Raw genomic sequence first — 13,045 nt, forward strand, 5'->3', positions numbered from 1 at the left:
CAATTCATATGGATTAGTTTTACAATCTCTTTATGAACTTTTTGAAGTGTCAAAGTGGAAGTTGTGTAGCTGTCAATGGAGGGAAAAAAGCTCCCAGACTGTATTAAGTCGAGACACGGCAGGCAAAAACATTGATTTTTCATTCAGTGGTCAGTTTTGAGATTTTGGGCTAGTTTACTCCTTCAATATGTGTTCTTTCAAGCTGCTATAAAGAAGATGTTGAAAATATACATTAAGATGTTTATTTTATTACATTTTGTTTGCTAGCGGCAGTAAGTTTCTCCCGAATTTTCCAAGAAGTTAGCATTCTCCGAGCTCCGAGCTCCATCTGTTTACTGACGTCTGTCATGACCGGTATCGTTGTAAAGCTCTGAGTCTCCTGCACAACGCTATGTAACCCAAATATGGGCATTTCCTTTCTATCAGTAACCAATCGTGAATGTCCAAAGGGGGATTTAAAGCTAATGACGAAATCTCATTTAGAGCTATTTAAATCTTTAAATGTCGTTTTCTCAAAATGAGTTTTTTGTCATTCTCTGGTACAAACACCTCAGCCTATGTACACCAAACTCTCCAGTTATACACTTAGCAGTATTCTGAAGATTTTTTCAGAGGGATTTGTTAATAAATCATTCATGGCCTGATTTATGTGACATTTTAATCAAAAAAATATGGCAAAAATCGATTTTTTTTAAGGCTATGGACAGTATATTTTTATTTACTATAGGTAATGAAAGCATATATCCTGATATTGCTCAGATTTTTTTTTTGCATCTTGTGTGTAAACAAAATGAAAAAATAATTTTGCACCTGGCTTTATCATAAGTTCAGATCTGTCTACCGAAAATATATGCAAAAATATTTAATGAGATAATACCTAATTTGCATAATTAAACATACAAATTTCAAAAACTTGTAATATATATATATTTTTTTTATATACTTGTGTAAGTAATCAACTGAGGAAGTTTCATGGTGATATCTATTACTTAAAAAGGTTGCCCTATTCACCTGTAGTGTCTCGCCTTAAAAGATCATCATTTGTCTTCTAAAAATGAATAAAATATCTTGAGGGTTTGGAACGACATGAGGGTGAGTAAATAATGACATAATTTTCATTTTTGGGTGAACTATCCCTTTAAGCCTTGCAAATGTAATAATTTGACAAGGAAAGTAAAAAAAAATCCTGTGTGCTCATATATTAATTTAAAAAAGTCTGGAGATGAATTATTCCTCTCTGGTTCCTGGCATGAGAAATCATTGAAAGCAGTGATTAGCTGTGTTACACTAGATTGCTAGACTGACTCTAGGATTAGCATGCGTCTTTAGGAGAGCACCTGACGGATATCTCTGCTGATCACTGTGATCAGTCCACACACACACTCCGCAAACTCTCTCAAGGCCTCGCTGAAACTGTAGAATAGCGTAGTGACCTCGTTTTACAATTGTGATTGGCTAGTAGTGACGTCAGATGTTGCATAAGACACTATAATGTGACCAGGTTGCTCCCGTTCAAAGCTGGAGAGAGTCGAGCATCCACAGAGACAGCAAGTTTTGTGATATATTTACATAAGGGTTGGAACTAGTGTGTGTGCATGTGGAGTTGTGTTTGTGTTCATTTGATAAGTGTGTGCATCTATAGTGACTTTTTTACGTCTGTGGTTTTTATAGGTGGACTTATGTTGGTCAGTGGCATTTGTGTGGGGATTTTAAGTTTAGTGGTGTTTAAAGTACACTCATTTGGTCTGTCATTTGAGTTGCAATGTATAATATTTAATAATATTATATAACATAATATACTGTATTAAAATAATATGTTAATATATATGATAATACATGTATTAATAGTATAATATTTTATTAATTATTTATTTATTTAATATTATTAATTTATTTTATTTTGATAAAAATCAATCTGTTTTATTTAAGATATGTAATTATTGTATTTTTCTCTATACATTTGTATTTGAATTAGGGTTATTATCGTTAACTAAAGCTAAAACCATAAAAAAAAACATTTCCATTACTTGAAATAAAATAAACATTAACTGAAATAAACTAAAATATATAAAACTTAAACTTATTTCATTTCAGCTAGTTGACAAGGCAACATTTATTTTAATTTAAATTGAAGTACAAAATAGATAAAACTAAAGAAAAAGAAAATATTAAAACTGAACTGAAGTCCGGAGTAATGATGCTAAAAATTCAGCTTTGTGTCACAGGAATAAATTAAATTTTTACATTTATTAAAATAGAAAACAATTATTTTAAATTGTAGTAATATTTCAAAATATTACTATTTTTACTGTATTTTTAGTTAAATAAATGCAGCATTGGTGAGCAGAAGACACTTCTTTTAAAAACATTAAAAAATGTACACGTTCCCAACTTTTATTTAAAAAATAAATAGTAACAACAACAAAAAGTAACAAAGTAAAATGAAAATATAAAAATAAAATCTAATTCAAAATATTAACAAAACCATAACAGTATATCAATGCTACTAAAATAAGCAGTATTGTCTTTGCACAAAGTGTAAACAGTACTTAGATGCTATTTATACTTCATTCAATAGTGGCATACTATTTGCACATCAGTATATTGTAGTAAATTATAAAACAGTATGCTGCAATCACATATTCAGTGTATATGGTTATATTTATTGTTTGTTTTTTGGTCCATTTATTTATAAATGGATGTTGCCGTACTGGGACCTGTCCCTATGCCTAAAGCCCTCCCCTACCCCTACCCCTACCCCTACCCACACTGAACCTGCTGATCAGTAAAGGTGTCAATGTCATGTTGTACTGTAGCCGTGCACTGGACATAATCTTTATTTGGAGAGAAATTACCTCATAATAATTACAATAATCCTGCTTCTTTTTCACAAGCAAGCCAAAGAGTGCATGTTTGGCATGTGACATGCTAGGATAAGCCTAAAATGTGTATGTGGTTTTCATTGGTAGTTTTGATGGCGTTTGGAGGTTGTCTTTCCAAGAAATCAAGTGACAACATAATCTTTCTAAGTTTTAAGTTCTTGATATTTCCTCCTTTTCTCATTTCCAGTGTTCTCATTAGTTGATTCATCATAGTTTGGTAAACTTGAACGGAAACTACAACAGATATCATTGTTGTGCTCTCATTTGCTCGGATAAAAAAAGAAAAAAATACATGATAGTGTTTCCATGACTTTCCAAAATAGAAAAATATATGTCAAATATGCCGTCATTCCCCAGCCGTATGTTCATAAAATGAACACTTCTTATTTTTTATGGAATATTGCATTTATTATAAATGATTTATCCGTGCACATCATTATTTATTTTTATTCATGTGCCTCGTAATCTTTAATCAAAATAACTTCTCCTCCCTCTTGCAGCGACATCTTGTCAGGGATGGGTGAAGGGATGAGGCGAGGACTCAAGAATGCAGATATGGGCTTTTTATTAATCAAAAAAAATAAAACAAATCAAACAAAAACTACCGCATGGGGGAAAGCATGACTGGCTGGACTAGGCAGGACAAGGCAGGAAACAACAGGGAGCAGGTAAACATGATACGCACATACGACAACCATCCGGCCCAGGACTGCAAACACTGAGAGAATGAAAAGGGAGAGCAAACTAAGCAGGGACCGAGGGAGGACAAGTAGGACAAATTAACCTATAATCAGGTAACAAGAAGAGCGGGGTTAAGACTGTAGACAGGAGAGCACATAGAAACAAACATGACAACATGAAAAAGCACGTGACCGAAGAAAAACACAAACCGCGTGTTACACAGAACACAACAACCCACGCGGACAGAAGTGAACTTGAAAACACACGCTCACACAACGAGACCAGAACGATGCTCATTCGCTCAAACACATGGACCATGAATGCCTGAATCCCGACCAAGAACCGAAACCAAACTAGACCGAAGTGCCGGGATCTGAACACCATTCTCCACACATAAAAAACCCACAGAAAACAGGAGAGCGTACGGCCCGAGCGAACTCATAAACACACGCTCATAATGACGAGACAGTCTGAGTGTCAGGGCTCTGTCACCAAACAAGAGTAAACCACACCGAAGTGACAGAACCCTGACACATCTCTTCTCTGGCGGGACAATCCACAACCATCCAATCAATCCCTAAGGAAATGTAGTCCCGCCCTGCTTTTTTTCTTGTTCGAGAAGCCATTTCACTCTTCACAATAGGGAAGAAATGTCTATCGCAACTTCCATTTCATGCCGTTTTCTGTAATTTAATGCCTAGGAAATTTCACACAAAGTACAGTATTATAAATGCTTTTTTTATGGACTTGCTAGCTAGGTTTACATTGTTAATAACTGTGTAAATGTGTCATGACAGTCTGTGAAAAGTGTCCATTGTGGTGTTCTGTGTGTCTCGCTCTCTCCAGCACTGCCAGTAACTCTAACCGGAGTTCTCCTGCTTGCTCTCCGGTTCTGCGGAAGCGCTGCCGCTCTCCCACTCTGCAGAACGTCGAGACGGATAACATGGTGGAGAAAGGCTCTGAGCAGTCCGACACCTCCAGGTCCCCGTCCACCCCTGAGCAACTGGTCACGCGCACCTTCTCGGGACAGTCCACGCGCAGCGGGACCAAGAACTCCAAGGTAAGACCTTCTACAACATCACGTCCGGTGGAAACCTGCTATATCGTGAATCTGAGGCGCTTATGAAGATGTTGAACGGCCTTGTCTGAGATGCGGGGTCCTACCCGCTACATTACCTCTTGCTGTCCAATCATAGCATGTGTCAGACGCATAGACTCTGATTTGGCAGATTTTCTATTACTAAGCATCTTTTGGCCATTGATAAAGCACCGCTGCTTTTAGGCCGTGTGTCCACCAAAGTGTTTTTTCACGCGGCTGGCGTGTTTTTTCAGTTGTTTTCAATGGGAGCGCCGCGTTTTTAAGACGCCATGAGCGTAACAAGGCGCTGAACGTCTTTTTCACGCTAAGCGTCGTTTTTTACAGGTCGCTAGGAGTTGAAGAATGTTCAACTTTGGGTAAAACGTAGCGCTCATCACTGTCAACCCAGCCGTCCAATCACAGTGGAGGAGGGGCGGGACTAATACCACACCGATCAACCGCCACATTCTGCTTGTACAACGTCAACAGATGACAACAACTAGCATAATAACGGAAAAAAATCATTTAAAACAAGAGCCAGAGAAAATACGTTACATTGTATCGACATTTTAATATAGAATCAACACAGAAACAAAAAATATGTGTGAAATGAGATACTAGTAACACTTTCGCGGATATTCCATATCATAAAGCGAAGTGTCTCAACTGAAAAAAACGCAACGCTGGCAAAACGCTCTCAAGCGTCCACAGCTAGGCGTTTTCAGCAGAGCGGTGGACACACGGCCTTACAGTCTTCTTTTACCCAACCCATACTTTTTTCATCATTTTACAACAAAGTGTGCTATGCAGGTATACTGAATTGCTGTAAATTGTTTTACATATTTATTTTCACATTGCAATTGTTATGTTCAAAGGTGACTTTAGTTTAAACGAGTCTATCTCAGACAGGAAAGCACTCCTCCTGTGTCAGGAAAGGGTGAAGTATCAATGAAAACATGTTCAGTCAAGGCCAAACCGAGTATCACCCACGCACACAAACACAGAACCTCAAATCCCAATCCGAAGGCTCATTCTCAGGAAACTGTGCCATTTATTATAGAAAATGGCAGGAAAATATTATGTTTTGTCATTTCTTTTGAAAGAAGTCTCTTCTGCTCACCAAGACTGCATGTATTTGGTCATTAAAAACAGTAATATTGTGAAATATTATTACTTTTTAAAATAGCTGTTTTCTATTGTAATATATTTTCAAATGTAATTTATTCCTGTGATCAAAGCTGAATTTTCAGCATCATTACTCCAGTCTTCAGTGTCACATGATCCTTCAGAAATCATTCTAATATGATAATTTACTGCTCAAGAAACATCTCTTTTTATGTTGAAATCAGTTGTGCTGCTTCATATTGTTTTGCAAACCATGATAAAAAAAAAAAAAAAAGATAATTCAGGATTATTAGAAAGTTCAAAAGAACTGCATTTATTTGTAATAATTTCTTTTTGTAACTTTATGAACTTTATAAATGTCACTTTTGATAAATTTTAATGCATCCTTGCTGTATACAAATAATATATACATATATATATATATATATATATATATATATATATATTATTATTATTATTATTATTATTATTATTATTATTATTATTATATGTGTGTATATATATATATATACATTACATTATTGTTATATAGAAAATACTAAACAAAAAAAAACAAAAAAAAAAACATTAAAAAAGTAATTTGGCATGTAAATTAAATATTGTAAAATCTTATCAAATAATGTGAAACAAGCATTCTTTAGTTAGTTATGCCCCTGCTGGTAGATATGTGTAACTACACCATCTGTTCAGACATTCAAAAACTGTTCTGTTTTCTGTCCTGAATGCTTATGGATAGATTTACATTATAAACCTCCTTGATGGAAACACACACAACACTGTCAACTGACATCTTTTTCTGAGAATGACCCGGAGATATTTGTTAATATATTTTTAAGAACCGCTAATAGACTGGGCTAAACAACAGATGATTTGTTGATGCAGCTTTCTATGTCTATGTTCCTATGCAAAACATCTCAAAAACCACATTCACATGTGGGAATGAATGGATGCATGAATGGAGAGATGATTATGTGAAATGATTTGTAAAATGCAGAGTAACTCACATCATCATTCTGTCTCATCTCAGCTGTTACAGTCGCTTGTTCTTCCTGTTTTCTTTGATTTTTGTCACTCACTCTGCCATTTATTTATTTATTTTTCTAGAGTTCAATACTTTTGCCGATGTCATATAAAATGTCTTTGATCTAAACTTGACTATCATGTTCTTCTCGCTGTTTGTGGTTGTTCTGATTTGTGTTCCGTTTTCTGATTTCTGTTTTTCTCCTCGATGCATGCTAGTCTCACAAGCGACTTTCCAAAGTAAGCATTTCTCTCTTCTGTTCTGTATTCACTCAGTCTCTCGCCCTTGTTTACACCCGCTGTGTCTGCATACCTCCTCCAGTGATCTGTTTCTCTGTTATTGATTTGTCTTGTCTGACTCTGCTTGTTTGTGTGAATGCAAGTGTGTGTCCAAGTGTTTGTTTAAACAAATACCATCCGCTTTCCTGTTGGCAGCCGTATGTGTCACCTGTGATTCTTTTATTCTGCATTATAGTTCGATAATCGGTTAAAGAGATAAAGTATTTGACTCAGGCCTGCACAATAATGGTTAAAATATTGTTGTTTAATTGTTCTCATTTGATAAATGTATTTGGTTTCACTTTATTTTAAGGTGGCGTTGTTACAGTGTAATTTTAATTAAGTACATGTACTTGTATAGGGTCTGGTTTAGGGTTAGTTACTTGCAATTATGCAACATTTACCATTATTGCTATAGTAAGTGAGATGTGTAACTATGTCACCTTAAAATTTGGTGTTCCCATTTCCTTTTACATCTCATCAGAATTAATGCAATTTAACATAAGCACAAATCAAGAGAACGCCAAATCATACGCATGGTTTATTTCACCTCATCTAGTTTATTTATCATGTATTATGTACATTTTGAAAACTGGTAAACCCTTAAGAGTGTTCTCACAAAAAAACACTGAAACTGTGAAATTCCTAACATTAATTCCAATAATTCCAGATTATTCTAACATTTTTCTAATAAAACAACAAAAAATACTTTTTATCATAGCACAGATGTTGCATAAGTGTATTCATTCCACAACCACAATCTCAAACAAAATGTGATCCTGGACCACAAAACCAGTCACGAGTCTCACGGGTATATTTGTGGCAATAGCCAACAATACATTGTACGGGTGAAAATTATTGATTCTTCTTTTATGCCAAAAATCATTAGGATATTAAGTAAAGATCATGTTCCATGAAGATATTTTGTAAATTTCATACCGTAAATATATAAAACATTTATTTTTGTGAGTGAATGCAGCACAATCGCCAACATAAATGTAGAACTTTAAAGGCGATTTTCTCAATGTTTCGATTTGTTGCCCCCTCTGTTTCCAGATGTTCAAATAGTTGTATCTTGGACAAATATTGTCCTATCATAACCTATCCCTATCCTTATTTATTCAGCTTTCAGTTGATGTATAAATCTCAATTTCAAAAAATTGACCCATGTGACTGGTTTTGTGGTCCGGGATCACAAATAATCGAGATTCATGTATGGATTTATTCAACGTGATCTCATTAGTATTCGTAGGTACATTTACTTACGTTTCTATAGACAATGAAACGCACAATATTGGCATATCGACAGCACTAAAACGTAAATTATATATGTATGAACAACTTTACAGATGTACAAATGTGTATAAATCCCTGTTTATTAAAATTCATATATTGATTTTATTGTATTCAATTGTCATATCAATGACACAACAAGGATTACAAAATGTTAAACAAGACTACACTTTAAAACCTTTAAATGAATAACATTTCTGTAATCGTTTAACCATTATTTATTTAGTTTGCTGTGGAACACAGATGGCATTTTCTCATTATTGTCTTAAGCTGTGACTGACAACAGAACCATAAAATATGCCAAAAATGCAACATAAATTCACAAAAGTAGTCAATTTTATTTGTGCGCTGTAATCCATATCTTTAGAATCCATGTGATCGTGAAGAACAGACCCAAATTCGAGCTTTTATTCAGTGATCTTCATCTCCATTCTCAGCAGTGACCGGATGTGTCAAATCCCGCATTCGTAAGAAGCTTTCCGACACGTTTTCCTTCAGAGATATCAAACGCTCAGTGCTTCGTCACAGATCGTGACATGCCGAGTTTCGCTTCACGGAGTGCAATTAAGGCCCTTTCACACCTACCTTGTTTGGTCCGGATTTTCGGACTTTTCAGTTTGATCCGAATCAAAATTACAGGTGTGAAACCTCCCCTGGACCACGGTCCGGACCAAACAGATGAAATGTGGTCCGACGAAAAGAGGTGGTCTCGGTCCGGTTCAAACTGAACAAAGGTTTGGTTTGTTTCTAGTGTGAAAGCATTTTCTGTTTGTTTCGGACTTTCAGACCATTTACAGGAAGTTCCGGTGGTTCCCGCGTAGCCTAAACAACTGACGAAGAATATGCAGATCTGTCAGTCCTGCCCACCGCATTTCTTCCAGCTGATTCACACACACACACACTAACATATTTGTCCTGCGTCCTGTCGGCGACAGTAAAATGTTCGCACAACGAAGACGTTCATTTGGCGAATTTGAACTAGCCTCGAGTATAGTTGGTGCTGCAGGGAGTAATGCCGTAATAATAACAGTATAGTGGCAACTTGTCTGCCTGTTATGTTTTTCTTTATAACTCTACATATTTTTAAAGAAATGGTTATGTATAGGTTTACAGATAAGACTGGGATTAGCATCTTAAAATAATGCTATAGTGTGTCACGGGGTGGCTGCAGTGATCGCACGACGAAGGAGAATTAAACAGAAAACTTTTATTAAAACTTAAACTAATAGCACTCAGGAGAGCACAGATCTCACGAGACCCAACGAAGAAACTAAGAGCTTAAATACAGAAGGAGACATAATGAACTGAACAGAAACTGGTGCGTGGAACGAATTAACAACCAAAGAAACTAACCAGGAACTCAGGAAGGCAAAACAGGAACAGAACACAATGGCTGTGTTCGAAATCGCCCCCTTATTCACTATTCCCTATTAGTCCACTAATATAGTTCACTTGAGGGAGTGAATGAAAACGAGTGAGTGAATTCGGACACTGAGTGCACTGGACGGCCTGCCGCTTTTCCATAGTTTGTGCTTACTGTTTATTATCTGTCGTGGAAACTAGCATGTATAAACCTTAATTAAACTATTTTATAATACATTAAAAGGAATTTATACATATATGATATTACAATGTAGCCACATTGGACCAGCGGTTTGAATGGATGGATGGATGATTCAGTTTCGGCGCCATCTTCTGGCGAGACGCAGGAATTCATTCGGCATGACCCTCACAGTGCATTGTGGGTATTCTCTAGCCGTTGAGCGTACATCGGTTGTACACTCGTCATTGCGGTGCATTGTGGGATTGAATGAGTGCGCTCGATAACGTCCACTATGGTTTCGGACACCACTACAAATGGCTGTCCCCACAAATACTGCCCTATTTAAGAGTGTAGGGGGAGATTTTAGACACAGCCTGTAAAATCAAAACCAAATCTGACTATACTTGTTATATATACATATAGTGTTACTAAAATCTTAATTTTCCTACACATTTCTTTATTTCTTCTTATGTTTTATGTATTCTTTTTATATCATCTATACAATTGTTTTGTTGTTTGGGGTAGGTTTAAGGGATCTAAAAATGTATCTATAAAATGGTAAAAGGGCAATTATACAAATATCTTTATGATATTTAGGTTTTTTTAGTAATAATGTTTACGTTTGATTGTTGTTAATACGTCCAAATTGTACGTTTCAGCATAAAAAAATGTACGCTTTGTACCTGTAAATGTTACTTATTAATACCTATGTATTAACAATGAGACCAGGCTGATTTAGTACAGTTCGTCACTGAGAATGTTTGATGGTAGATTTATTCGTGAACAGCACAAGCCGTCTCGTGAAGAAACACAGACTGGCTGGATTACACTCATTTGAGCAAAATATCACACTGGAGATCGCTAAACTCCGACGTACATGTTTGCCTGTGTTTTCAGATCATCAGTGCATTTTTTGCATCCCAGAGAAAGCATGTGTGCATGGTTGCCATGTTGGGAAGATTGAGGAAAACACTGTGTGATCTCATCATGAGAGGACCGCCTTTATCTACGCCTATATTAAAGAGATTATTCATTCATTTAAATTGTGGGTAAAACTTTGACATGCACAACTTTCAGCAGTTTTAATCTACATGACTTCAGAATGCTGTGTGATGAAATCATTGAATAATCAGCTCTACTGTATGTGTCTGTGTTTACAGACAGGTAATGATTTATGTAGTAGATTGAGGGAATTCCCGACCCAGGAATTCCTGACTGTTTTCTGATCGATCATTTAGTAAAAGAGTGTAAATCTTTTAATTATTAATCAATCCATGTAAAACAGACCATAAATCAATCTATCTATCTATCTATCTATCTATCTATCTATCTATCTATCTATCTATCTATCTATCTATCTATCTATCTATCTATTTCTCTTTCTTTCTTTCTTTCTTTCTTTCTTTCTTTCTTTCTTTCTTTGTGAAGCACATGTGATTCCAACAGTTAGTATGATGCTATGTTAATGACTCGATAATCTAATAAGACAAGAAACAATTCAAATTGCATGTAGGTTGGATTTAGTGAGAAAACTTTTATAGATTTGTTTGGTATTATTTTAATAGACATTGCTCTCTACTCCGTCCTCTATTTTGGAGTCTTTTATTTTGTGAGAGTGTTCTTGTGATGCTTTAAAATGCTGTTAGATAGGCAGCCGACTGACACGAGCAACGCCAAGGTCATGGGTTCGATTCCTAGGGAACACACTTTGGATAACGGCATGTGCCGAATGCATAAAATGAGCTTCCAGTTTCTCTGTTTTTCTTTTTCATTCTGTTTTCATTGTTTTACAGTATGACAGATTAAACCTGATTAAAGTAAGCATTTCATGTTGTTCTTCGATTGACCACTGAACTAACACTACCTTAAGTGTACATCCGTGTTAGCACTCCTGAACTATTCTTCCAAGCTCTCTCTCTCTCTCTCTCTCTCTCTCTCTCTCTCTCTCTCTCTCTCTCTCTCTCTCTCTCTCTCTCTCTCTCTCTCTCTCTCTCTCTCTCTCTCTCTCTCTCTCTCTCTGTCCATATGTACACACGAAAGACCCGTCTCACACCTCTCTTGAGTTTAGATCAGATTAGCCCTCATTAAACCGCCCAATCCCTGAGCCTTGACAGAATAGACCAGTATGTGTGTTAGCAGGTCTGTGTGAGTTTATCTATAGGTTTAAAGGGTCATGGACGAGACACAGCTTGAGCTGTGTGTTGCAGGTCAGGCTAATCTTTCACAGTAACACACACACACACACACACAGGTGTCCTTCTTTTTGTAGCAGTAGGCTAATTGAATGGCTTATCGGCTGACACACACTTCTTGTTGTTTTGTCTGCTCACTTTAACCAAGACTATAAAACAAGTGAGCCCATTATGTGTCGTAGCTTTTCAAACTAATAAAGCGTGACAATTTATCTTCAGCTTCCCTCCAGCTTCAGAAGATCTGTAAAGCTAGTTTATCTCCATAATTCAGACTGTTTTTGGAAAGACATGTATCTCACACTACCTTTTCTGTTGGCAAGAACTTTTATTTTTTCCATGAGTTGTTGGCTAGGCCGGTAATCATGCTCTTAAAGACCCCATGAAATGTTTTCGACGAGTGCAAATTTATGTCCTGTGTTGATCTTTTTGAAACAAGTTGGGGTCGGATGTAACGGATTTACGGTTTGACCTTTTAGTGAATGTCACAGCCTGGCGAGTCACTTTGCAAGATATAAAGTCATAATTAAAAGAAATTGTGAGATTGCGTGACAATTTCTGTAATATAATGTAAGATATAATATAATAATTATGAGAAATAAAGTCACATTTTGAGATATAATGTAATAATTATGAGAGATGGTCACTTTTGTAAGATATAGCCAACTATGAGAAATAAAGTGACATTGTTATATAGGGCCCTATTTTAACGATCTGAAACACAAGTATCAAGCGCAAAACGCAAGTAACTTTGTGGGCGGATCTCGGGCGCTGTTGCTATTATACCGGCGGGATAAATGACTCTTGCGCCCGACGCAAATCTAAAATGTGTTGGTCTGAAGTAGCTTCATTACTCATAGGTGTGGTTTGGGCGTAACGTGAAATAAACCAATCAGAGCATCATCTCACATTCCCTTTAAGAGCAGGCGCGCTTGTTCCATGGCGGATCGCTATT

General features: G+C 36.3%; 1 protein-coding gene across 8 annotated transcripts in view; it reads left to right on the forward strand.

The window, feature by feature from the left end:
• gramd1bb (GRAM domain containing 1Bb) overlaps positions 1-13,045 on the forward strand; it is a 101,486-nt gene that overhangs the window by 60,609 nt on the left and 27,832 nt on the right. For 4 of the 8 annotated variants that reach the window (XM_084123830.1, XM_084123835.1, XM_084123833.1 and 1 more), the window contains 2 exons: positions 4,410-4,623; positions 7,006-7,026. In XM_084123830.1, coding sequence (XP_083979956.1) covers positions 4,410-4,623; positions 7,006-7,026 — 235 coding nt within the window. The remainder of the gene's footprint in view (positions 1-4,409; positions 4,624-7,005; positions 7,027-13,045) is intronic. The other 4 variants (XM_084123836.1, XM_084123837.1, XM_084123831.1 and 1 more) reach the window with 1 other exon arrangement.

This window comes from Abramis brama (genome assembly GCF_963993115.1).
Source record: "Abramis brama genome assembly, chromosome: 9".
NCBI classification, from domain to species: domain Eukaryota; kingdom Metazoa; phylum Chordata; class Actinopteri; order Cypriniformes; family Leuciscidae; genus Abramis; species Abramis brama.